Raw genomic sequence first — 25,480 nt, forward strand, 5'->3', positions numbered from 1 at the left:
ATCCCTATGATTCAAACTTCCTTATGCCAATGATGTAGATCACCTCTTAACCGACCGACCGCCTTCTTCTGGTAGACTACGTTTCCCCAGAGGAAGAACTAACCACAGTCCACAACAGACGGGATGGACTGAGTTGATTCTGGACTGCAGATCTAAAAAACGTAATATCCAGTTAAACAAATCTTTAAAAAGCGCATTTAAATTCATTAAGGTAAAGTAAGATTATTATTGATATCATTATTGTTATTATTTATTGAATGGTATTATTTATTGAACAGTAATATCTACCTACCTAAAAACAAAAATTTGCATAAAACAAACTATCCTGTCCTGCATGAAACCACCTGGCGCCATATTAGAAACAACGTGTCAGCAGAAACTGTAGCCTACACAGCATATGGACAAATCCACTGAACAAACACAACTAAAGATGAGATGGAGCTGCAGTTTATTGTGAAAGTCAAAGCTGCCATCGTGTGGTCACGCAACAAAACATAGTTACATATAGTTTTATCTCCCAGGGCTCCCTAAAGGCAAAAATGTGTAACTATTCCAGAACAGAATTCATTTTCATTTTAGACAAACATTACAATACAATCATCAGCGCCGGCAGAGTTAAGCTCTGCTAGGTGTCCACTCTTTTTTGGACAATTTATAATTAAGGCTAACTTAAAGGCAGGTAACTAACGGGAGCCATAAGGTACTTAAGGAGCCATTTACCTTAACACAAATAAAAGTAAACTTTCCAAAAACGAAAACATGCTATGTTCACCTTCCAGTGTCACTTAGTTTTTGGTTGGTTACGGATATTTCACGGGTGTGACACAGCTACTAGGAATTACCTCACTAAGTAAATAGCAACGAGCATGACGTATTGCTGCTGTCCTTACGTACGTACGTAAAGTTTACCTCGCGTAAAGTTGACCGGAACTATGTTTAAGGTGTGCTGCTCTTCCTCTTTTTATTAGGCTACCTGCAGAAAAATAACACCTAAAAGCGTTATAATTACGTGGAAATCAGCTAATTCTTTTTTTAGTTAGTTTAAATGGTGTTTGTGAAAAGTACATGTGTAAAGTTGTGACGCCGCCGAGACGGGGACGTTATCAGCTGTGGTGACGCCGTTTGTGTTTCTCAGCATCTCCGCCACACCCTCCGACTCACAGCAGCAGCAGCAGCAGCAGGAGGAGCAGGATGATGCGAGTCGCCCTTTTAGTTTTGGCTGTCACGGGAACGTCCGATGCCATCCTCCCTGAGACAGGGAACAATGGCATCAGTCACATCCTGGAGGATAATTCTGCATACGGACAAACGGAGCTGGACCGCATGTTTGTGGAAGTGGAGCAACTGCAAGAGGATCCGCAGCCAAAGCCTGAGGATGCATTTCATCAAGTAGGCAGCCAGCTGCATCTCTCAGTCAGCATCAAGCTTTTTACATGAAATAGCATAATTTCACTACCTACTGCTAAAAATAGTTGTGTCTGGTATATAGAGAACATTTGAAAAGAAAAGAAAAGAAAAAAAGAAAAGAAAATCTGGAGAGATATGCAAAAAGCTTTGAGGCTGCAGTGAAAGGAGCTAGAATACAGGAGTGACTTAATGCATCACTGTATCTGACTTTTACCTGTGGTACTTTCTGCAATCCTTCTAGAAGAACAACAGTGTTGGTGCCAACCCTCCACCAAGTCATCGCAGTGACACTGCTTCTGATAAAGTGATTGAAAGTGAATTTGTACGTAGCTCAGGAGATCTGGTTGGTAAAACGGGTATAAAAAAAACTAAACACACGTCAGTCTGTTTTCTTTTTCTGAATGAAACATAACAAATGTTCCACTTTCACACAGGAGACAAACAATATTTCTACCACAACTGTCCAGCACAGCGACCAGGGGAACAATATTGATCATATTGATCATGTAAGTTCATACATTATTATGTAGTTTACTGCTCATGAACAGAATTCTTGTTTTCATGTGACCTTTGACAGCTCAGGTTCAAGTATTTATGAGGCCAGATGTTGCAGTTAACAGCTGTTAGCAGCATCACAGCTGCTGACTTGACATTATGTCTGTAAATGAATCAAAGCAAGTCTGTGCCGGATGCATTTAGCAAATAGATGAGCGTACAAAACTGATAATAACTTGCAATATCACAAATTTACAAACCCTATTCACTTATAAAAAAGAAATTCAAAGATCAATTTTGCTGATCACTTAATTTATTTGACTTAGGGTGTCAGCATAGAATGTTGATGTCGTCCTTACATTTGGTATATTTTAAGTCTTGCTGTTTTTACAATTTCACTTTGTATACTAACAGCAGCATCCTTTTCGTGGTTTGCTGTTAGACACAACACAGAAACAGGAGAGGCGAATCATTGTTTACATGGTTACCCCTTGTCCTAGTTACAAGAGGTAAAAATAAAACTGGAGGAGGTGCCTCTTCCTTTCTAAAAGTGTGTTGTAGGGTTTTGCTTGTATAAATGCTTAATTTGTTTAGAACTTTGAGCAAAGCACTGTGCCCTGGATGTGTATTAAATCAAAACAAAAGAAAATGCATGAAATGCAGCAGGTGTAACCTGAGACCACCAAGAGCTCATTGTTGCAAATTGAAACATTTGCATTTCTCACATGGTAACTGGACTTAATATTTCCTCTCCCTTGTCTTTAGGGATGCATCACTAAGGAGGACTGTGGGAAGGGAAGGTACTGCCTTTATGACATACATAACCCCAAGTGTCTGCCGTGCAAAGCAATCGATGTGGTGGGTGAACCTGAGTTACCTTTACATGGCCACCGTCACTGTTCCGGTCAGCTGTCTCTTCGGGGCAGCTGAGGTTTCCCTTCGACTGCATTGCAGTGTGTCCACAAGTGTAATTGGAGTGTGCTCTTTGTGATCACATGAGCTTCGCATGAAAGGACAGCATGTGTCAAAGTTAAAAGAGAGCTCCTCCTTTCCCTCTGCTCTCTCAGATGACACCTAGAACAAAAATAATTTCAGTAATAACAGATGCATTGTTGAGGCTCAGCCATTTGTTTTATTTATTTATTTAGGACTCAATTACTGCTGCTGATCCTTTTATTTGAGTGATAGAGATACTGGAAGTCATCCAAACAAGGGTCCAGCACCCAGGGATAATAAATACATAGAGGACAGGATCTGCGTCTTCTCAAAAGCACTGCAAAGGAAACATGGCATAGAAATAACCAGAACATAATTTGCCATGTCCCCAAACAATTCATCAAGGGTATGTGGGAATACGACCTTGTCTCACTGCTATCAGAGACCAGTTGAACTGCTGGTCTCATTTATATTTATCCAAACAAATGTCAGCAGACTACACGCTGAAGTGTTAAAACAAGATTTTTCATGAAACCAAAGCTATGAAGTTGGCTTTTTTGCAAAAGCAAACAGTTTTGTTTTCTATCATTACAGACTTGTACTAAGGATGAGGAATGCTGTGGCGAACAATTGTGTGTATGGGGTCAGTGCAGTCAAAATGCAACTAAAGGAGAGCCTGGCACCACTTGTCAATACCAGACTGACTGCAACTCAGAGCTGTGCTGTGCTTTACATAAAGGTACAGTGCAGCACAGAAAGTGCTACATGCAGTATGCTGCTTAGGCTCAGTAAATGCATCTGTGAGTTTTCTTTGTGTTTTCAGCCCTGCTCTTCCCTGTCTGCTTGGCCAAGCCCATTGAGCGTGAGCGCTGCTTTGGTGCCTCTAACCACTTGATGGAGCTGCTATCGTGGGATGTTCAAAACAAGGGACCCAGGAAACATTGCCCATGTGCAGGGAATACCCATTGCCAGCACCTGGGGTGGGTACAACACATTTAATATCACAGAATGTCTTTCACACAAATTTGTTGTTGGCCAACAAATTTAAGGTTTAGTTAGCAGTTAGTTAGTTAGTAAGTAGTTATTAGCATGCACGTCTCTTACTAGTGTGTCTCCCTCAAAATAAACTGCATTGCTTCTTTGACAGGAGAGGGTCCATGTGCCTTAAAGGAAAGGATTCAAGTGAAGAGGAGCTGACAGACACTCTATACTCAGAGATAGACTACATAATCTAGACACAGCTTGATCAAAGTCCCATTTGCTTATAAACAACTAGACTGGGGTCTTCATTGATTCCAAAGCTTTGACATTGCACATTGCAAAGTGGTAAAGTTATACAGCATGGACAGTGAATGAAGTATATTTATTTTAATCGGTGTAATTGAGACTTGGGCTTAATCCCTAAAGGTTTTCTGAAAATGTAGATATAGTCACTAACGCAAAACAAGAAATGGTATATTCGCATGAAAATGTGCTGCATCTCTGTAATCTAACATAGACCTTAACACACTCAATACAACTCTGGACACTGAGTATATGCAGACCATTTGTCTCGCACTTTGAGTTTGTAATGACCTGTAATCAACCAGATTACATTGCCATCAAATGCTATGTTGAGTAGAAGCATTGCATTTTTCTAATAAAGGGACAAGCAAATAGAGCAAAATTAGCTCTAGAAGATACAACTCTCCAGATATAACTTTGCTTCATGTTGTACCTGAACAGTATTAGTAACAGAAGCAGAGATCTACAAGTTGTCTGGGTTTGAAGACTCCCTCTTTTGAACATTACACCTGTGCTTATCTGCAACATGTTAAACCTTCCACGATGCATCACTTGAGCATGTGCAGTTTTCTCTTTAATCTATTCTGTTAACATTTAGCTGCAGCCACTTTCCATTGTTGTTTCTGCTTTGATACATTTGTTTGTAACAAACATCTTTTTCCTCTGCAATTTCACTTTGTTATCCCTTAGAAAATGACATTGCTGCCTGAACCTGCCAATATTGCCTGCCATTTTGCTTTCTGTTCCATAGAGGTACTGTACGTTTGTGCCAGGACCTAGGCCTCAACACAGAGATGACATGTTATAAAAGGCTAAACAGGAGGAAACCTTGTCTAGGATGACATGGTTTAATTTGTGTTTATTTATTTAATGTATACTTAATTTTATATCACTTTGTCACTTGTCCAATGTTTTCTATCAAGTCTTATATTCAGTAGTGTGTCAGAAAATACCAAATCCAAAATGAAACCAGGTACATTTGTTTTGAGGCTTGACCCTTATCTGTCCAAGCCTTTTAAATTAGTAACATTTAGGTGTGCGGAAGACTTGCAAAGCTTAGAATTAGGGTATGACCATCAATTTTTAAGGACAGCAGTTATAGGCCATTGAAATAAACAATAAACATATTATATGTATAATACAAGCTTGAATTGTCTGCTGTCTGCTTTGATCCACAGAGCTGAATACACAGAAAACGCTGGGGTGGTTTAGAAACATAAATGAAGTCTAAAGAATGCCAGGAGGATTAGGTCCTGACATTAGTCAGGAGTTAACCTTTCAGACACGGAGCCAACATCGGGAGATAGTCCATGCGAGATGCGTTTTCACTTGTAAAGAAATAGTCCGTGAACTTGGGAGAGGGGTGGTGCTTGGGCACTTCGAGCAGGGGCTGGGACATGACGCAAAAACTAAGAGGGGAAAGTTTTTTGCCTTGTAATCTGGTCGTATACCACAGAATCACGTGAAGTTCGTTCAGTACGACATTGTTGTTGCGCTCGTATGAACGAATAAGTTCTTCACCTTCTAGTGTTTGTATGTGCCCGGTTTCACGGCAGTCGCCGGGAAGTGACGTATGAATTGGAGTTCAATGAAGTAAAAAAAACAAAAAACAATCAAATACCTAAAAAGCTCCTCTAACAGAAGCACTAGAGTAAGGCGTTTAAGGGGGTTTCAATTATTCTGGCTGATTAGTATTCTGGTTGAGTGATAGAGTGGCGCTGGAATTATTTGATAAACATGTAATACAGTGTAATTAAAACAAGAATCGATAACTTAAAATATATAAATATAACATCTGAAAACAGGTTGAAAACTTGAAAAAGCTATAAGTGTATGTAAATACTACATGCAAGAACAAATTGATTGCTGTTGATAAATATGTTTATATTAATATCTCTGTTTCAACATTATTAACCTGACAAATGGCAGGATTATCACTAGATACAGTATGTTCCTGGAGGGGAACGCAATGTTATTTCTTGAATATGATTCAAGGCACTAACAATTTTATCTCTCATTTAAAATTAGTAGTATTGAAAAGGAAAATAAACAAATTGTTCCTTAACCATCAGTCCACATTCCTGAGCAGAGTTCCCATGCGCTCAATTCAAAATTGGTCATTTCGGCACAAATGTTTATCTGTCAGGGAGCAGTTTTTCGGGCCTGCATCTCCAGCACAGTTCAGCATTTTGTTACTTGTATGAGCTCTGTTCTTGAAAAGCAATTTCACTGGGCAATTTAATATGTAGGCTGGGCCTAATATTTACATACCTTGTGTATGTAAACATCCTACTTCGTTTGTGATTTGAACATAAAGAAACAATATGTCTCAAGTTTAAGTATTTTAAACATAAATATAAATAGCAAACTGAGTTAAATTAGGTCATTTTAATTTACAGTGACAGAACACCGTTGTGAAAAAAAGCATTTAATTAATTTCTAAAATCATTTTTAAACTATTTTCACACAGGATTTAAATCTCAAAGAAACATCAACAACAACAAAAAAAAGGATTTTTTTCAGATATTGGCATTTCTACAGTGAATAGCTGGTGACAGCATCATGAGCCCCAGATCGGCCGGGATGCTGAGCTTCAGTCCTCAGAGCAGTTACCCAGGCAGACTGAGAAGTCCAGTGGGCTTTCTACCCCCCCTTCCCCAGGTGTCAGTCTATCAAGCAGTAGCAGCAGCAGGTAGAAGCGGCAAAAACAACCTCAGGCTCTCTGCCAAAACCCAGAAAGAACCTCCCTTCCATCAGTTCAACACCACACATACATGCAGATGACACAGGAGATGTACACCGTGTTCACATGGTGCAGACAAAAAACACTTTCTAAAATAAAAGTCAAAACAGACAACTGATGTGTGGCTGGTGCCTTACAAGACCTAATTAAATGGTTAAACCTGAAGCAAAATAATTTACAAAGAGATACTTAACACAGCCTATATGATTTTGCTTCATTGTACATTGTATTAAAAGGAACAATAGCCTATGTATCAATGAATCTAGTGGAAGTGATGCAACAGAGGCAAAGCTCCCCAAAGCACAAGCAGCAATATGGACAACCCATCACGGCATATCAAACTGGCATTACAGGAGTGTTAGAGGAACACAAACAACCTCCAGTTTACAAATTCTTAATTGTTGCTTTTTGATTCATCAAATGTTGTGAAAGAAATGACATTGCAGTTTGTCAGAGTCACTGAGAGTAAGTTTTTGTTGCAGGAAGAGGTGAGATGAAGGAAGGCTGGATGTTGTTGGTTGTACTGTTCATTTTAAACAATTTAATGGAAAATGAGCAATGTCATATTAAAAAGATTTCTCTCCAACAGAGCAGTGCTCAAAGGATGTGAGCATATGGACCTACTGTACAAGATGGACACAGATGAATCAGAAACAACAAGATGAGAAACACGCAGTGACAGGGAGGGGTGTAAAAGTGAACCATGTAAAAGGAGACGAGACACCTAAAAAGACAGGATGGATGCCTTTCAAGCCCAGTTTCACAGTCTACACATCTCTACATCCATGTTTGAATTCTTTGCATTCAACCGATTTGTCAATACAGTATTTAATTCTTTTCTGTATCAAATAGCTTTTGTACTTCCCTTTAAACATTTCAGTACAATACACTATAGTGCACAGTAGTAGTTTCTGAGCCAGTCCTGGGACTGAGAGAGGAGAGGGTTAGAGCACGACAGCCTAACAACGCTGCTTGATGTTCAAGTGACTATCAGGCCCAAAACTAAGCCCCAAAGCCTGGTTGCTCTTCTACAGCAGCCAGACAATCCAAATAACCATTAGTGGTTCTCTGTGCCTCAGTCAAGCCCTGGCTCTTTGGCAGGGCCTCCGTCCAGGTAGATCTTGAGGGCTTTCTCCTTGCGTGGAGAATAGCTGACACGATGTCCAGTCTTGAGCAAACGACTGCTCTCTTTCTTCATTAGCTCACTGCGCTCATCCTCCGACAGCTCCATTGGTTCTTCTGTGCTGTCCCTACACAGACAGTAATGGTAATCTCAAGTTACAAATACTTAAAAGGTCATTCATTATACCAAAATAGCTAATTTATCTGCATAGATGTTAATTGGAATGGTTAATTAGGATTTTCTTATCTCAGCTTTTTCTCAAAACTCTAAGAAAGACAAAATCTTAAACCTCTGCTGGAGTTTGGTTTATTTCTATACCTGTAGAAGACCACAGCTCCATCATCACAGATGTACAGAGGCCACACGTTAAGCGTGGACACCTTAGGGTTCCAGTCCAAATCCTGATGGATCTCCAACACAGATATGTCACAAGGAAAGGTTCCTCTACCCTGCACACAACAGGCCAAAGCATCATCAGTAAAGTCACATTAAATTAAAAGTTTGACCCTGTATGTGGTAATGACATTTACATACTTTTGCGAACTCCAGGTTCTCCAGAGGAATACCACTTATTTCACTCAGCTGCAAACAGAACAAAGAATTTACTCTCAAATGGTTTTAAATATCATCCAGTTAATACATGTCCTGAACACAATATAATTCCAATTAAATAATGAATAAATGCTTGGAGTAAAAGCATGTGTATCAGGTCACAAACATACTTTCTCTTTAAGTTCTTCTACACTGCTGCTCTCCAGAATTACTTCCTGGAAGGGCTGCAGCTTCATTGTGGCCGGGCTCCATCTCCGAGTTAGAACAGCCAGCTGTGACATGGACTTCATCTTCTCTGGTTCTAAACAACCGAAACCCACAGATTAGGTTATAGAGTAAGTGTACTTTAATCTATGCCAAAGTTCAGAAGGAAATGAGGAGCAAAGCACATTTTTAATCCACTTTTTCAGGTTACAAGATGCACCGACACCGCACCATTTTTTTTTGCCTCGTCAATTTTTTAAAAAGCAGCTTGATAAACTTTTTGCTCGCTTAACCACCAAATAGCTTTCCTTAGGCTAACCAGTAAACAATGATGATAACTTCATGGCTTATTTTGAGTGAGTCATGGACAGTCTGCCGTAAACTGTCCAGCATCTCAATTAATCTGATTGGACAATGAAAAAACTAAATATGTCAGATGCTTTTCTCCAGTGAGTTAAACCTTTTTTTAGTGCACTACTACAAAAACACGAGGTGCATGGATTGGGAAAATACGAGAAGATCACCTATGAAAAAGTAGCTTGCAAAACGTTTTACTCTCTGCCAGATCATTTACCTGTGTGTATGTGTGTCTCGTTTATTATAATTATTTATGCAAAACAGTAAAACATGTAAATGTGAGTGATTTTGTTAAGAGAAGGTAAAGAATTGCTCAAGTGCAGTTTTACAAGGTCCTCCCATCAAGAAAAAAATAAACTAAAAAAAATTATTATACAATACCCACTGTAAATAGTTTGATAGGAACTTACCGTGAAGAACTTCCAAGAAAACTTCCCAGTTGGAGGAGATGCTGATGTCTTCCTCATAGACATGATAATCCAGAAACACTGTGGCTGGGTTCTTCCATGTCTTTTTCCTGAGACGAACCCTGTTCCCCACACATACACAAACTGTTTAGTTTTTTATCATCAAACCTAGAAATCACAGCATTACACTTAAGCGTAAGGATTTTGATTGAGTTGATTAGTACAAAATGTCTTAGTAACAGCAAAAAAGTATTTCACGATGAACGTCTCAGATTTGTGATTTTATTGTTTTTTTTAATGTATAGTTTTAAAAAATGTACCTTTCTATGCTGAGATCAAGCTTGCACTGCTCTTTCAACTGAGGAAGCAGCTCCTCTTTGGACTGTCTGACAGTCATGCCTTTGGCAAACACTGTGTCCACAAGGAACTTGCAAGGCTGGAAAAACCAAACCAGAACATATGAGTGGATAATTGTATTTCTGATTTCAATACTGAGCAAACACAGTCAAGTTATTTTAACCAAAAACCTTGGAAATAAACAAAAAACAAAAATATCCAGTTTTTACCTCTGGTTCATTCACAAGTAGTTGATAAACCTTAACTCTGTATTCACCCTTTTTCAGTGCTCTTCCTAGTCGAATTGTTATCTATGGGAAGTAAATTAGAAGGTAGTTAAACAAGTTAACCCACAGTTCTAAAAATCAAGCAAATAATTTATTTTCTTAATTTTTTACCTTGTTATCATCGGAGAACGATGAAAGTGTTTCATTCAGCCGTACGCTCTCAAACTCTTGATTGTTGGCATATACCCGAAAAACTTTAAACTGGGTCGAGGGGACTCCTACATAGGGCTCCAGGTTCTGTTTAAATGCTGCTAATGTTATTCTCTTGTCCACATGAACCACTAAACCTGAAGCACATTACAAGAAATAACAATTAAACATAGTTAGAGTCCATAGATAAAAAGTAAGGGTACACCAGCAATTTCAGGACGTAGATTAGCAAATAATGTCTCATGCTAACTGCACTGTTAAGTTAAAAATATATATTGTACTACAGTGAATGTTACTACTCAAGAATAATTGCTTTCAATTGCATCATGAATAGAAGATTCATACATTTTTGTGCATCCCACAAGGAGTCATCTTGAGAACAAGGCTCTGCTCTGAAGAAGACGTACTGTGCCTCAGCCTTGCTCTTCCCATTGTCATCATACTCGCTATCTGTCCCAGAGTCTTCTTCAGCAGTGTCCCAGGTCTCTTTTTTACCCTCATGGGCTTTGGAGCGTCGGCTGCTCGTGATGCTATGTGAGTCCAGGCCATTGGCCAGCTGTATGGGCCCACTGTCTGCGTTACACAGTGTGTCACTACTGTGGCTGGAGCTCAGGATATCGCTGTCCACTGAGCTGGTGCTGCGGTCATTGTTCACCTCAGAGTCTGAACGCTCCTCACAAGCAAAGTGGTTGTCAGGGTCAGAAGAAGCACCACCACTGCTTCCAGGTGTAGCCCTGATCCGGTTTTCTAAGTCTCTGTTGTCTGCAGCCACGCAGAGTGATGAGTTTGAGTCAAGCTCTTGGCTTAGTGATTCTATATGTTCAAAGTCACTTGTGTCAGAGCTTTTCTGGCTGTCACTGGTGCTAGAGCCTTGGTGCTGCTGCTGCAGAGACAAATTCTTTAACTTTTCTGTGCTTTCCTCAAGGATAGCTTCTACAGTTTTTCGGTTACCCTTTGACCCCTCAAAGGCCATGTCAGACGCACCTCCTACCTTTTGGCAAAGAGTTCTGTTGGTCCCAAGTGACTGCTCAGGCAAAAAGACCAAGAGCCGGATCGTATTCCCATGACGATCCAACAGCTTCCACAAGAGAGAATCAGTGAAAGCAACTTGATGATCTGTTGACTCTGAGCTCTCCACAAAAACCTGATTAAAAAAAAAGGTAAACGTAAAAATCAAAGTTGATTATGTCTATAAGCAGATTTTTCAAGTGGATTATCTAACTGCTTTCAGTCAAAGTCAAAACAGTCAAGTCAAATCGAACCTTGTTACTCCTGAAGAATCCCTCAGCTTTCAGGGTCTTGGTTGGAACATAAAGTAGGCGGAGGTCATTATAGCAGCGCTCTAGGACCACACGCATGGTTTCTGCCGATAGCCCCGTAGCCTGGGGAAAAAGCAGCCACCACCATTGAGCATGGGTTAATGAGAAGCAACATTGTAAAATGCTTTGGATCAAAAGCACTATATAGGCGGCAATTTAATATTTACCAAAAACGATAATATACAACGTAATATACAAAATTTATTATACAAAATTGTGTTGCTTAAAATACACTGAGAAACTGTGTAGACTAACCTGGGCAATAAGTTGTTTGAATTCAGTGATCGTCTGGTTCAAGTACGCCCGAACACTGATTGGAGAGGAGATGGTCTCATTCTTCAGTTCCACAACGTGAACCTTCACCATCACCTCTGTAGACAATCAGAAGCACACCCACAATCAAGCTTCTTTTTCTGGGTTTTCTATTTGGTATTCTAAACTACACATCTGCATCTCTCAATGGTGTACCATCCATTTGCTCCTAACCATCAGAGCTGGTCTGAATTACAAAAATACATCATTACAGTATTGTCCACAATTTCATGAACATTCTGTAACACAACTTAAATCATACTTGAGGCTTGATTTAAAAAGTAACTGCAGAATTAAATCATAGTATCTGCACACTTATTTAATACATTTTTAACACTTCCACAAAGTAAATTTAATGCCCTTTCCAGAGTGGAACAAATGTACTGTAGGCCTGAGGGAGATTTTACATTAAGAGTTGAGCATTAAGAGAAGAAAATAATAAGACTCCAACAGTGTTAAGGTCAAATATAAACGATTATACTTTTAATTACATAAAATTTAATCTGGTGGCTTTATATTAATTACAATTAGTTTACATTTCAATTTTCAAAATCTAATTTAAGACAACTGTATGTAAAAAAAGATGTTTCTCTCACTCAATTTCAGACACTTTACTGAAACGTTTGAACGGCTTCAAGCTACTGACCTCCTGGTTTATATGGCTGAAACACTTGATCTGGCTGCCGGGTCTCTAACAGCAAGTCAAACATGTATGATGACTTGACTCCTCCCAGCAGGAGGCCCATCGGCGTGTCCTCCTCACCTTCGTAAGAACGCTCCAGGTATTCATGGAACTCATCATACTTGACCAAGCGACAGCAGTCCAGAGGGACGACTGCCTCGAGCTCCATCAACTGAGGTCCACAACACACAAATTTAGTATCCAAAGTTATTACTATATAAATTATTTACAGCAATTTTTTGTCAGAATATGTTAATACATTAATAATGTATTGCCAAACAGTAAGCCATATTGCAAGCTGAAACATTTGTTTAAAAGTCACTTTTGGAATACACTCCACCATTTGATAATCAATAGGTAGCTGCAGGAACAGACTGCACTGATGAGCTATAACGTTGGAAACCCATATGGGGAAGAATAGCAACAAGCCATCAAACCTTGTAGGCCATTTCTGTTGCTTCTCTGAGAGTTTTGTCCTTGTGCACTTCCAGCTTGCTCTCCATCATCATCTTTACAGGATGCATGCAAAAAAGCTTGATCTAAGGGGAAACAGCATAAGATAAAATCTTCAAAAACAAAAACAGTGTATCAATAGATCCCTTTTTAGAGGCAGAACTGTGGATCTTAAACGAGCCCATTGACCACATACCTTGCAGGTATTTCGCTCAATCTCCCTCTGTCTCTTTTCCTGCTCTTCAAACTCTTTCTCCTTCTGTACTAATTTCTTTATGTGCTCTGGAAAGTCTTCCACTGATAAACACTCTGTAGACAGAACAGGGCACACATTAAAGTGCACACACTATAAAAACTAGCCCAAGTTAGTATCATACGAAGTGTGAGGTTTGGGACAATGATAACTGATTTTGACTGATGATAAAAATGAACAATATGTCTCTGTTATGAATAATTTTGAAAATAACCATGGCAGAATTAACTAAATGAAGTTCTTACTTGCATTCCTTGAGGAGTCTTTCAATCTATATATCAGCATGTATGCATTTGTAGAGCTGGTGGAATAAAAACAAAAAACATTTCTTGTTATTGAGTGTATTACAATATATGCTCTGTGTCTGTGTGTGTATTTAAGTTTGATGCCGTTATATTGCCTAAATTGGTCGTGATGACTAGTCGGACAGTTAGTCCTGGTCAGTGCCCGTCTGGGTCAGTTAACGGTGTCAATCGTTAAGTTTGTGCCGTAAAAGATTCTTGTATTTAGTCTTAAGACCCACTCTATGCCAGAAGTTCCTAGGAGATTTTATAAACATGTTTAATATTTATGAGCGTTTTTGAGGACAGATGACAACTGAGGCGGTAACTACAGCTTTAGGTAAAGCTAACATCATTAGCAAGTTATTTTATCATCATTTTCTTCTTTAGGTTCTACAGTCCACATTGTCTTCACCTTTACATTCATAACTTTGATGCTTTTCTTCATCCTTTGCTATTACACGCACGCATTTTTAAAGTTAAAAAGTCAAAGTTCTTGCTTGTTTTAACACAACACGAGAATGGTCCACTATAGCACACATGGGGTGTGAGTGACTATCTCTAGAACATCCAGCTGTACCTGACTAGTCGTTAAGTGTGTTGCTCCCAGTTTACTCAGTTGTCAGAGAGTAGACATCGTTGATAGGTAGTGGAAACAATCTTTATGGATGTTTTGTCCAGTGCTTGCTAGTCTTGAGTTGCGGCCTGAGCTTAAGTTAATGTACTGTAAGCGTGTGATATGTGTCAAGCTGTGAGTGTTTAAAATTACTATTAGAGACCACAGACCTTGCAAAGGCACTGGAATAATAACCTCTGCTTCCTGAGGACCCCCCATATGTCTTCCTAATATCATCCTGGGTGATCTGCACAAGAAACATACAGATAATAATTTAACCTCTGCTACAATGTCAATATTAAGCAGACTGTTAAAAGGATGATGTCTGCTTAGTTTAGTATTAATACAAACCACAGTGACAAGACAAATTGCAATAAGCACCATAGACAAAGAAGGTTACTTTAGGGAAGGGGCTGACCTTGCTAACATGCTGATCATTGAAGCTGTACCACTGGCCATCACTGAAGGATTTGATGCAGGCATAGTAGTGACCACCTGCAGCACTACCAGAATGGACCATGATGGAGAAAAGCTCAAAGGTAAGCAAACTCTGAGAACAGATGAGAAAATAATATTGTTGAGAACCATACTCTATCTTGCTGAATAAACAGGGTAACCAATGGTGACAACAGGGTCAGTTTATATTGATAATGCAGTTGCTGTCTCCCCTATCACTACAATATAGGGATAACAACCAAAGGTCACACAATACTGGAAAAAAATGCCATTGTATTGTTTTTTTCTTTGCAATATATATTGTGATATGAAAAAATACAGAAGCTTTCACAAAATGATTCTCTATAATCATTCTAAAATGACTGGTAAGATTTTATACAGGAGTAAATAGAAATGTATTCTATGCTGTTGCATGCATGCCTTTTCTGTTTTATTCTGTCTTTCTCCCCCTTGTCTGTCATGCTACATCTGTCCTGTCAATGCAGTGTTTGCTCCATGGAACTGGTATCCGTGTTTAGTCTGCTAGCTTTAGCTGCTAGCATTAACAAAAGTTGCATTTGTTTCCCCAAAATGTGTAGCAAAATGGGAACCATGCACGTCACAAAGAGTCTGAATGAGCTCTACTGCTTTCTGCTGAAGAAACTAAACAAAATTAGAACAATTGATATAATTTTCATATTCTATCAAAAAAGGTCTGCGAAATCCTGGCAGGACTGTGTAACAATGAAGGAATCTAGATCTGGTATCGTCTATTCAGGATTTTCATTCATTTTGTCCAATGTCTGTAGTTTGTATTGTTGAATTTCTTTTTTACGTATGCTTAATCAAATAAGGATGTTTTGCAATTAACAGCAACTGTCAATATCAATACACTCAGTGTTCAAGATAGTTACCTTTGGCTTCAAGACCCTCTCTGAGCTGCTGGTGCTGTCCAAGCAAATTCCCTCATCCACACAATCGTCTGTGGAAAAATCGTTGCTCATCTGGTCGCTGTGGCAACTCCCCTCATTCTCCGCTCCACTGTCATTGCAACTTTCTGTCTGAGGAGACTTCTAGAGAAGTCCATTTTAAATTTAAAAATAGACTGGGGTTAAAACTAATACTGCCAGACAAGTACCACAAAATTTTAATACTATCATCTGCCCATCCTGGACAAAATTTTACACGTTGATGAAAAACACATAAGTGTGTGACACAATTTTCTCTTATAGCCTTAGTATTTATTTGTCAAGTAATTGATGGGAAATAGGTAAAGTATTCTGGAGTTAACCCACAAAATGTCAGCTGCTGGGAACATTTACGTATTGGTCAAATGTCTAATAAAATGTTGTTCTGCCACTACTGCTCTTACCTCATCTTCTACATCAATGAACGGGCTCATGTCAAGCTCCTCAGGAAAAGTCATGCGATCATTAAGCTTGATACGATGCATTGTGGTGTAGTCAAAATCAAATCGCTTCAGCTGTAGTGTCAGCAGGTATGGAAAGTGCAGAAATCTCAGACCCTGTGCAGACAACAAATAATTACATTTAGTCAATTGGCAGACACTTGTGTCATGAGATGCAAGTGCATTTCCATGTTTTGCTGTTCATTAAAGAATTCAATTCATTAAAAGAGTCAGACAGGTCAAAAGCAAAACACTTTATTCTATGAACATGACTTCAACGTCACACTTTCAGTATACCTTTCGAGCATCACATTTCTTTTTGCAGCGTTCACAGAAGTACTGGTTAGCCCCATCTAGAGTTTCTGGTTGAATAAATGCCTGCAAAGCCTCCTCCTAGAAGAACAATTATATTTCCAGATGAATTCAGATAAAAGCCTATATACTCCAGGCTGAATTCAAAGCAGACTTTAAATAGCTTTGAATCGCAATGAGTGAATGGGTGTTATGGGGCGTTTACACATGGGGGGGACAAAGTAGGTAGCTCTCTGTAGGCTCTGGAACTGTTGTGTTGAGCATTTTTATTTACATGTTATGTTATGATGATGATGATGTATCCGCTACCACCGGACACACCGACAATGTCAGGAGTGTTTACATTGTTTTCCATTCTTTTTTTTTTCTGTCCTGATAACATAACGTGGCAAAAACACATAGTAAATAATTGGGAAACAGACTGAAGCAATCTGCTTTTCCTCTTATATATTTAACCTTTATTCATGTCAGATAGTAAATCTTCATAGCTTCTGCCTGATGCATTAAAGCATATTTCCACAAAGTTGAGGTTTCTTCAAGTTATCCAAATCGCATCGTTGTGGATTGGAGCAAACATCCACTGACAATGAATAACAGCTGTTTCTGTTTCTGGGATTTGTGTCTTTATGTGTGAACGCCCCGTAAAGAGTTGTTGAATTTTTTTAATTTTTTACTGTCAATGTGTTACATTATGGAATGGAATTAAATATGAAGAGAAAACACACCACACTGCCGTAGGCCTGACTGGATCCAAAAGGCCTGATCACAAGAGGGATGTCCAGGTATGTATCGATTCTCCAGCTCTCATATCCACACTCAAGGCATCGAACATAATCTTTCAGCTTTCCCTGGTACAGTTGGTTGATCAAGTCAGCCTAAGGGTTGGGAGGCATGACAGTTAGGCCTTCTTAGCCATATTCCACTTTTAACAGTACAGCGTTTATTTGAGATACATAATTTCTCCTTGCCACATTGTTTTACTAATTTGTAGATGCTTACCACTAGTGGGGAGTGTGTTTATTAAAGGGTTATTACTAGTGTTGCACGGTAAATTGATACAAGAAAGGCATTGTAATATGCTGCTGTGAAAATTGATTTTACAGATGTGGCCAACATCTACTGTATATATCAAACAGTCACACTGGTGAAGTTAACTTTACTTAAACTGCTGCTCAAATTCAGGTCCTGTTAAGTATGTAGATTAATAATACAAGTCATAAATGATCAATTTATACTTAATAAGTACCTGCTGATAATCACAATCATGGCAGGTACTGTACATTTTTGTAGTACTTATTTTTATTGCTAGAAAGTGGACACAGTAGAGAACAAACCTCTGGAAGAGAAGTGTTTTGAGTTTTATTAAGTGATAACTGGTTGCAAGGATAAAGTTAACAGACATAAACCATGTAAAAGTGCAAGGGAGATCAGATTGCTGCAGACCAGGTAAAAGCTTTAAAAGTAAAAATAAATAAATAAAAAACGTTCATGCATGAAAACAAAACAAACTAACAGACAAACTAAAATTTTACTGAACATGAAAATAACATGTATAAGTTAAATTATCTGTAAGTCTTATACTATATGGTGTTAAAGTTTAAACCAAGGACAAGCCTGCACATTGCACTAGTGAATTAACATAAAATAAAATTTACTTAAAACACCTCCTTGGTGAAATTCTGTCCTCTCCTAAGGGCATTTTTTAGTTTTCTATGAGGACCTTTCAAAATTAAAATGTTCTTTGTTAAGCTATTGTATTGTGGTATTGTGACATTGTGACAACACTAGTGATTACCAGTCCTATGCCTAATTTCCTTTTTTTTTTTTTTTTTTAAACGTAACTTCCAAGAAGTAAACATATCCATTGTAATCAGACTGGTAACAAATATATGAAAAACCTAAATAGATGAGAGGATAAAAATAACAAATCCAGATGCTTCCACACAGGTGCACTGCATGGTACAAGGCAATATATCCAAGCATGTCTTCGGCCTGTATAAAAATGCTGCACAGCCCCAGCTGATACTGATTATGAATCAAGATGGCAAAATGAAAAAAAAAAAATTCTGAAAATTACCATTGCATACTTGATGACTATGACGCAGTATAAACTGAAAAACAGAAGACAAAGTCTTCCTCAGGCAAGTGACATCTCTCCAGGAATGCCCCAGAGACTTGCAGAGTCAATGTCAAGATGCTCTGTCAGCATGTGGTAGCTCACGACCTTCATAAGACACTTTGTTTCTTTTCCTTTAAATTTGTCACCTGTATATTATTTATGTTATTTTTAACAGGGCTCAATCACATGCATTCATTCTGTCCAAACCAGGAGCCCATGTTTAAAGACCACATGGCTCCACATAGCTACACACATGCACACACACACACAGGACTGGGTGTTTGCAGGTTATAAGTCACTCATGAGATAAGAAATTGCTAACCCCAGGATTTATTGGCCCATTTCACTTTCCCACAGTATGTCTTTTGTTTTGACTGCTGAATTTTTGTTATCAGAAGTCTAGAAAAAATTCTTGCTAGCTCCTACCTGCTCTGTCTGCTTCCACTTTTGCTCCAGGGCATCAAACATGACCCTGCACAGCTCCTGGATATCATGCTGCTGCCAAGCTAAAAACAAACACACAAAAAGTGTATTTAAGTGTACAAATGCAGAGCCACATGGTCAGAATTACGCAGACAAACCATGTGAATTTAGTCACAGGAGAGTACAGATGCTAACCCTCACTGCTGTCCCAGCCAAAGCTCCGCGTCACATCAGTGGTTTCAATCGCCCGTTTCTTACTGGTCTGCAGCAGAACAAACAGCCTTTGCAGCTGGTAGGGGATACTGGTGACTGGATCCTCCTCTGATTCCTCAAACTCCCAGCTGAAATTGAAGAGACGTTTAGAAGAATTTTCTAAAACTTTGTGATCACATCTGAGTGTAGTTGCTTACTTGTAAAGCGCATTCCTGAACTCTGGCGTCATGAACAGCGTTTGTAGAAGACTGTTTAAATAGCAGGTCATAGCTTGGTTGACCAAGCCTACGTAACCTACAAAGGAAATAAGAGACAAATAGTAAAAAGTCTGCTGGGATAACACAAAAAAAGTGTCATCACTTATTATATTTCTAAATCTAACCAGTCTCAGATTTGTTGAGGATGGATGAGTAGGAGTACGATGGACTGCTGTAGTCACCACTGGATCCCGCGCTGGCGTCCCTCGGTAGAGGTCCAATAAACCGCTCCTGGGAACTGTCATCTGGTCCACCGCTATCTGCTGTTTCTGGCTCATCCTGTTCACATAAATATACAGAGAAGAAAGGAAACATCTTTAGTTTACAAACTAAAACAAATCCTTCCAGCACAACAACTATTTTCAATATTAATAAACAACTGTTTTGTTAATGCTGTACCACTCACTGAAGCAATTTGGGGCTGCTCTCCATCTTTGTCGGCAAGCTGAAGGAAATTCCTCTTGCCTCCAGGCTCAAACCCAGAATCTGAGAGGGACATCTCACTGTTATGGCCCAGTGGTGCCTACAGGAAGGCAGAGCAAAAACAAAAATCTAATGAACACACAGCTTTCATTAAAAGGTCATGTACCCTTGGAGAAGACAGAAGGACCATGGCTGCAATCATTCATTCAAAGGTAGTTTCACAAACTACAAACTTTTTTACAAAGATTAAGACTCGTACTGATTTCATTTTCAGTAAATTCCTATACTGACGTGTACGGGGCAAGCAGCTTGAAGCCTACATGTGAGCAGTGCTAGGTAGTTGTCTTTCTCCAGGGCAAGCTTGGGAAGAGCTAGCAAACTGTTGCAGTGGAAATATGGAGTAGCCTAATCCACTGACCTACTAAGTGAGATAACAACGGACACAGCACATGGGCTTTGGCCTGGGTCAGCAGCGGGATTAGCCTGGGCTTGTTTAAGAAAAGGAAGTGGTGTGTATACAAAGAACTACTACAGTAAACAGAAATTATTTCTATAGTTATATAGTAGCTAACATGAGAGTGGTCTACTAGCAGGTCTCTTAGCATTACAGTCCTTGGACATTTTTTCCTTTGAGCAGAGAACAACAGTATGGCGAGATCCACTTCGGAAAAATGTAGCATAAACCAGCACTGACTTTCGATAATAGCTCTACCACTGTCAACATCACTGAGGTCATGATATGGTGATGTTGCACTTACAACGTAGAAGTTGTGTCGAGTTCTTACATAAAACCAAAACAAACAGGCACTGATATAACCTTTTCTATTGTCCCATATGACTGTGTAAGAACCCATGCAGCAGATTAGATGCATTAGGATTTTATGACAAAAATACGACCCACAACTTTTATCTCTGACATTAAATCCTGATTTGGGCTGACCCCTGGTGTTCATAGGTTGCCTTGTGCTGCTGAAAATGAGGTTAATGACAGCAGTGAAACTAAACTACAACAGGGCTATAAAACAAAAACAACAAGCTGAACTGCAGAATCACATAGGCTTGAAGTGGCTTTGGGTTCAGATCAACTATCAACAAAATGAGAAAGCTGTGTTGATTTTTTGTTAAAAACATAATCATATGCTGGCACAAACAAAAACTAATGTATGAATGGAGTAGTGTCCTAACCATGTCTGATGCATTTCCCCAGGCAAGGTCAAAAGTGCCATTTACATATCCTGCTTTGTGAGCCACATCTTCATAAAGTTTAGAGAGCGTAGTTGAAGCAGGCAGGTTGAGGGTCAGCCTCTCATTGATCGTCTTTGCATTGGTAATGTCCTGGATAATGCACAGCACTCTGGGTTCCTCAGCTGCATTTTGGATCTGAAAATCAAAAACAATAGGGCAAATGTTAGGATGATGTATTGGCTACATTTTCCTTGTGAATTTTGTGTGTTACAAAGCACCATGTACTAATTTAAAAAAGAAAACAACAACTTAGCATTGGAATAGAAAATAGGTAAAATATGTGTAAGGCTTGGCAGTAAATGTAATCATCAGAATCATGCCCGAACACAAAAGAATACCAACTCTACTCATGCCCCAGAACTACCAACCAGTCGCAAGTAAGATAAGTTTCTGAAGAGACACAGCCGATATGGAGCCAAACCAATGGAAAAACGTATCATGCATTCTTGCTTGTTCTTTGATCAGAGTTCTGGATTTCCATTTAAATGTTGACAATATTAGTGTAGTAAATTTAGACAGACTCAGTACTGTTTATGCCAATATAAGATTTGACACATTATATCGTTCTCCAAAACAGGTTTTGGTAGAATAGGTTTCTATTACTCAGAATAATGTTTTTGGAGGTTTGTTTTTTTTCTGTGTCAAAAATCTGACAGTGAACTAGCACTGGTGTGGATAGTAAGTACAATTTTTAATTTAAAGATAGGTTATGAAGTTATCAAAAAAGATCACCACATTTAAAGCCCCAATACAAAACATTGTACATGTAAAATAGTACATCCTTTTGATGTCACACTTAGTAATAAAGTGAATGCATTTCTGCCCATGCCACGGTGTAGCTTGGTCATCTCTTAGTGTGCCATTTTCCATATCCATCCTGGAGACCCCTCTATGGAACATATTGTATAGCTCTAAGAAAATGCTACCTCTGTATCCTTAGAACAGCTCAAAATGCATTAAGGGAGAAAGATTCCTTAAAGTGTGACTGGTATTTAGAACAAGAGTGTACCCTCATCAAATACAGGGGAAGACAAATGGTAAAATAACCAAATGTTGCTTATTGGGGCTTTAAAAATGATATTGATTGCAAGACATTTCTGTTTATATCACAAAACTAACAGTGTGTCACTTACAGCTATTCTTCTTCTGCTGGGCATTACTTGAGTGCTTATCTCTCATTATGGTTAATAAAAGGTGGCTCATGTGAAACTGATTCCTTACTGAATAATGATCATTGCAATTGATCATTACTTACATATGATGTTCATCAGCGTGCTTCATGCATCTATTTAATTACATGCTTTGTTCAAGAGCACGTCTACCTGTGAAGGCCTCTTCATCTCATCAAATAAACTTTGTCTGCAACTCCAAAACACACCCTAATAATATGTGGAAATAGTTGAAATAAGGAACAACGCAACACACACAAGGAAAATAAATTGTAAAACATGCCAGCCTTAGTAGCAGAGTTGAGACTAAAAGAAACTGACTTGCAAGGTTAATCCTATCACTGTTTGGCTGGTAAATCAACTTGTTGGCCGGAAAATGACATGAATATATTCAGGTTATTCCAGGTTTTGCAATCTCTGTTAGATATGTGACTGACAGGTCCTATAAAGAAGGCACAGCTGACATCACACAAGTATATTATGAGATTAAAGGTTATTTTTACCGTGGATATAATCACAAGGTGCTGACATGAAGCCACAAGTAATGTCAAGTACAGGCAGCAATACTTTATAGTTGTAACTTATTCTCAACAACATAAAGTAACATAGTAATTATGTTGTGAACTGTTAATATCCATGAACATCTATAAATACACTGTAATGTGACCTCAACTACATAAAAACAACAGAACAGAAATTCAGAAGTGAAATTAAATTGAATTTCAATCTACTCGAAACTCAAAAATAGGCACAAAACAGGTGGAATAATGATCTCTTGTCAGATTTCTGCTATGTGATGTTTAACATTTAGGATTCCAAAACATTTTAACTGGAACACTGGGAAAGTTTGGTGGTAGCAACAATGTCAATTTCACAGGTCCTTTAAAAACAATGCAGAACAAAGGGCCATTTTTTTTATTCTGATAAAACTTTATAACCATAACATTATCCCCTTAAGTAATTTGGTAAGTTAAGCTATAATCCAAGATTATATGTCCATGGTTCTTGTTATAACAGAGACGACATACCAATATCACTTGTTTCTACAAATTTAAAACAGAGTTTTAAGCATGGATTGTTTTGTCATTTCAAATACCCTCACAATCAACTGTTCAATTTAAATAATTTAAAAAAAAACTTAACACTGGGGAGCCCTATGAAAATAAAAATATTAAATAACCACAGATGGTGACTTCAACAGAACATGGTATGAAATAACAAAATTAAAGAACACAGCAAAACTATCACAAACACAAAGCCATTCATTAAACACACGTTAAATGCCGCAGAATTGCATACAAAAATGTGGCTATGACTCAAGTTATTATTATTAACTGGGCCCCTATTAATACCAATGTTTCAACACTAAATGCTGATGGAGGTAGACACACTTCCCTATCCTCACATAAGCATGTTCCACAACATTAGTGAAGAATTTGTAACCTTGCAATCAACTTCTGCAACAAACTGAAAATAGTAGTAGTAGTGACCTTTCACTAGGCTTTGTGTTCCTGTCCTTCTTGCATATTTACAAATTTTAAAGCATTGTTTGATATTTATCTTAATGGTCAGCTGATTTAGCCATTTTGGTAGGAAGAAAAAAAACCCCAGGCACATCACGATAACAATAGGTTTCCGTTCCAAACAATAACACAGGAGACAAAAGCCTGTGAGTATTTAAAGTCTACTGCTTAAGTAATAGTAAATAATACAAATACATTGCTATTACCAGTCACAAGTCATCCTTCTTGTTAGATCAAATGCTTGTCGAGCATGGTTTACTGTGATCTTTTGTATAAAATTTTAAACTTTTGTAGCATGAGGTTTGTACTCCTATGAAATTTTAATTTTCCACCAGGCCTTAAACGACTGACGTCTCATGTTTGAAGTAGCTGTAGGTCGCTTAAACAACAACGGGATTCAAAAACATCCTTAACTAAACAACGACGCTATAAATGACGATATGGATATAAGATATGCAGCGTCACGTATAAAACCCGTTAAAGTATAAATCACCAGATGAATAGCGTGAGTCATTAAGAAGTAATTTAAAAACATCTAGCAACTATAATTGACGTTGACAGAGACGAATTTTGTTCCACTTCTGTGAAAACGTGACAGCATCATAGGTTAATTTCGTTTTCGCTAACGTTGACGTTTTATAGCTTAACGTCAATGAGCGTCAACGTTAGTTATGCCAATCCTAATATAGCAGGACAGACAAGCAAAGGCTAAGTAACTTATTGTCCTGACAACCTAATTGGCCATGACAGTCAAAACAGTTGGAAAGGTGAACGTTTCTATTGCAGCATCGATAGCACCCAAATAGCTAACTTAGCCTGCATCTTATAAGAGGCGGTAGCTAGCATTAGCGTCATTGGCAAATTTCAGAAGCTAACGTTTGCCGTAAAGCTAGAAGTTGCCTTCAAAACAATATGAAAACACGGGTAAAAATAAATAAAAGTAAGTACATTTCTACAACTAGCGATAGGGACAAACGCTACTTTAACACTACCAGTCATGTCTATTGATGACATTTGGCAAGGCAACTTCAAAAACATCTACTTTAGCAATGGTTGTTTTCATTTAGCTACCAGACTGACTTAAAAAAAAAGCTAACGAGACAAGCTAGCTACTAGCTAGCTAATCTGCAAGTTGGCAAACTAGTGTTGACAAATGTCGTCTGTTGTTTGGGCTTTCAACATGTCAACTGCAATATCTCAAGTGTTTAGTTACGCCAGCCAGAGAACCAGATTTGAATGCTAACCAGATCACCAAATGGCAATTGTGGTAAAACATTGGCTACCCACATAAACACACTTTATCCGAGATACAGTGGAACTAGCCGCCGCTAATGGTGAACTAGCTACGTCGTTAGGTAGCCATGCCAGGATAGGCCGTCCAAGTCATGTTTAGCTAAATGTTAGCAGCAACAGCTAGCCTCTAAATGATACACCAAGATCTCAAACTCGCAAAGCCGTTGCAAGAGTTTTGCATTATTAATGTACAGAGACTGCAAGGGCGACACCTGACGCCCAGAGGTTGATTCTCCGACCTGGGTTGTGTCCATGATAACCTCACCTCTTTGGATACGAACTGGTTCTCCTCGCTAGGCACCATTTCCATTTGTGCGACAGATTAAACAGACATTTATCCGGACAAGTAATGTCAGCGCGAAAACTTGGCAGCGGTAAACACAAACATGGCTCGTGTCCTGTTTGTTGTAAGTTTGGATGCTTGGCTAACGGGATTAAACTTGCCAGAACTTATCGGCCTATA

The 25,480-nt window shown here is 38.7% G+C and overlaps 2 protein-coding genes across 6 annotated transcripts; one reads left to right on the forward strand and one right to left on the reverse strand.

Annotated features, from left to right (window-relative positions):
* The first annotated feature begins 25 nt into the window (after window positions 1-25).
* On the forward strand, window positions 26-5,266 carry dkk3a (dickkopf WNT signaling pathway inhibitor 3a). Of its 3 annotated transcripts, none has more exons than XM_067496513.1 (8): window positions 26-161; window positions 1,136-1,389; window positions 1,649-1,750; window positions 1,842-1,913; window positions 2,668-2,760; window positions 3,433-3,577; window positions 3,662-3,818; window positions 3,986-5,266. In XM_067496513.1, exons 2-8 carry the CDS (start codon window positions 1,192-1,194, stop codon window positions 4,071-4,073), a joined length of 855 nt encoding a protein of 284 aa, XP_067352614.1. In that variant the 5' UTR covers window positions 26-161; window positions 1,136-1,191; the 3' UTR covers window positions 4,074-5,266. The 3 variants fall into 3 exon arrangements, with proteins under 3 accessions (XP_067352614.1, XP_067352613.1, XP_067352615.1); XM_067496512.1 differs by having other exon boundaries at window positions 72-211; XM_067496514.1 differs by having other exon boundaries at window positions 72-211; window positions 1,649-1,729.
* Window positions 5,267-6,495: 1,229 nt separating this feature from the next.
* On the reverse strand, window positions 6,496-25,422 carry usp47 (ubiquitin specific peptidase 47). Of its 3 annotated transcripts, XM_067496497.1 has the most exons (30): window positions 25,283-25,415; window positions 22,355-22,411; window positions 20,973-21,167; window positions 19,771-19,887; window positions 19,490-19,643; window positions 19,305-19,401; window positions 19,090-19,235; window positions 18,898-18,977; window positions 17,078-17,227; window positions 16,338-16,433; window positions 16,005-16,157; window positions 15,547-15,705; window positions 14,616-14,747; window positions 14,368-14,444; window positions 13,546-13,601; window positions 13,244-13,356; window positions 13,032-13,133; window positions 12,559-12,766; window positions 11,856-11,971; window positions 11,544-11,663; window positions 11,273-11,425; window positions 10,627-11,164; window positions 10,243-10,418; window positions 10,075-10,155; window positions 9,829-9,944; window positions 9,512-9,630; window positions 8,711-8,841; window positions 8,523-8,570; window positions 8,307-8,437; window positions 6,496-8,115 (listed from the first exon to the last, which is right to left on the reverse strand). In XM_067496497.1, the coding sequence occupies exons 1-30, from the start codon at window positions 25,325-25,327 to the stop codon at window positions 7,941-7,943; spliced, it is 4,041 nt and encodes a 1,346-aa protein (XP_067352598.1). In that variant the 5' UTR covers window positions 25,328-25,415; the 3' UTR covers window positions 6,496-7,940. The 3 variants fall into 3 exon arrangements, with proteins under 3 accessions (XP_067352598.1, XP_067352596.1, XP_067352597.1); XM_067496495.1 differs by having other exon boundaries at window positions 10,627-11,425; XM_067496496.1 differs by lacking the exon at window positions 22,355-22,411 and having other exon boundaries at window positions 10,627-11,425; window positions 25,283-25,422.
* Between the last annotated feature and the right edge of the window lie 58 nt (window positions 25,423-25,480).

This window comes from Channa argus, chromosome 2, assembly GCF_033026475.1.
Source record: "Channa argus isolate prfri chromosome 2, Channa argus male v1.0, whole genome shotgun sequence".
Classification (NCBI taxonomy): Eukaryota; Metazoa; Chordata; class Actinopteri; order Anabantiformes; family Channidae; genus Channa; species Channa argus.

Bases quoted from the DNA above. Each gene is read 5' to 3' on its own strand.
- dkk3a (XM_067496513.1), top strand. From the start codon at position 1,192: ATGATGCGAGTCGCCCTTTTAGTTTTGGCTGTCACGGGAACGTCCGAT. The intron at 1,914-2,667 runs GTAAGTTCATAC...CCTTGTCTTTAG, and splicing joins ATATTGATCATATTGATCAT to GGATGCATCACTAAGGAGGA. The intron at 3,578-3,661 runs GTACAGTGCAGC...TTGTGTTTTCAG, and splicing joins GTGCTGTGCTTTACATAAAG to CCCTGCTCTTCCCTGTCTGC.
- usp47 (XM_067496495.1), bottom strand. From the start codon at position 25,327: ATGGAAATGGTGCCTAGCGAGGAGAACCAGTTCGTATCCAAAGAG. The intron at 14,445-14,615 runs GTCAGCCCCTTC...TTTCTTGTGCAG, and splicing joins ATGATCAGCATGTTAGCAAG to ATCACCCAGGATGATATTAG. The intron at 13,602-14,367 runs GTCTGTGGTCTC...TTATTCCACCAG, and splicing joins TATTCCAGTGCCTTTGCAAG to CTCTACAAATGCATACATGC.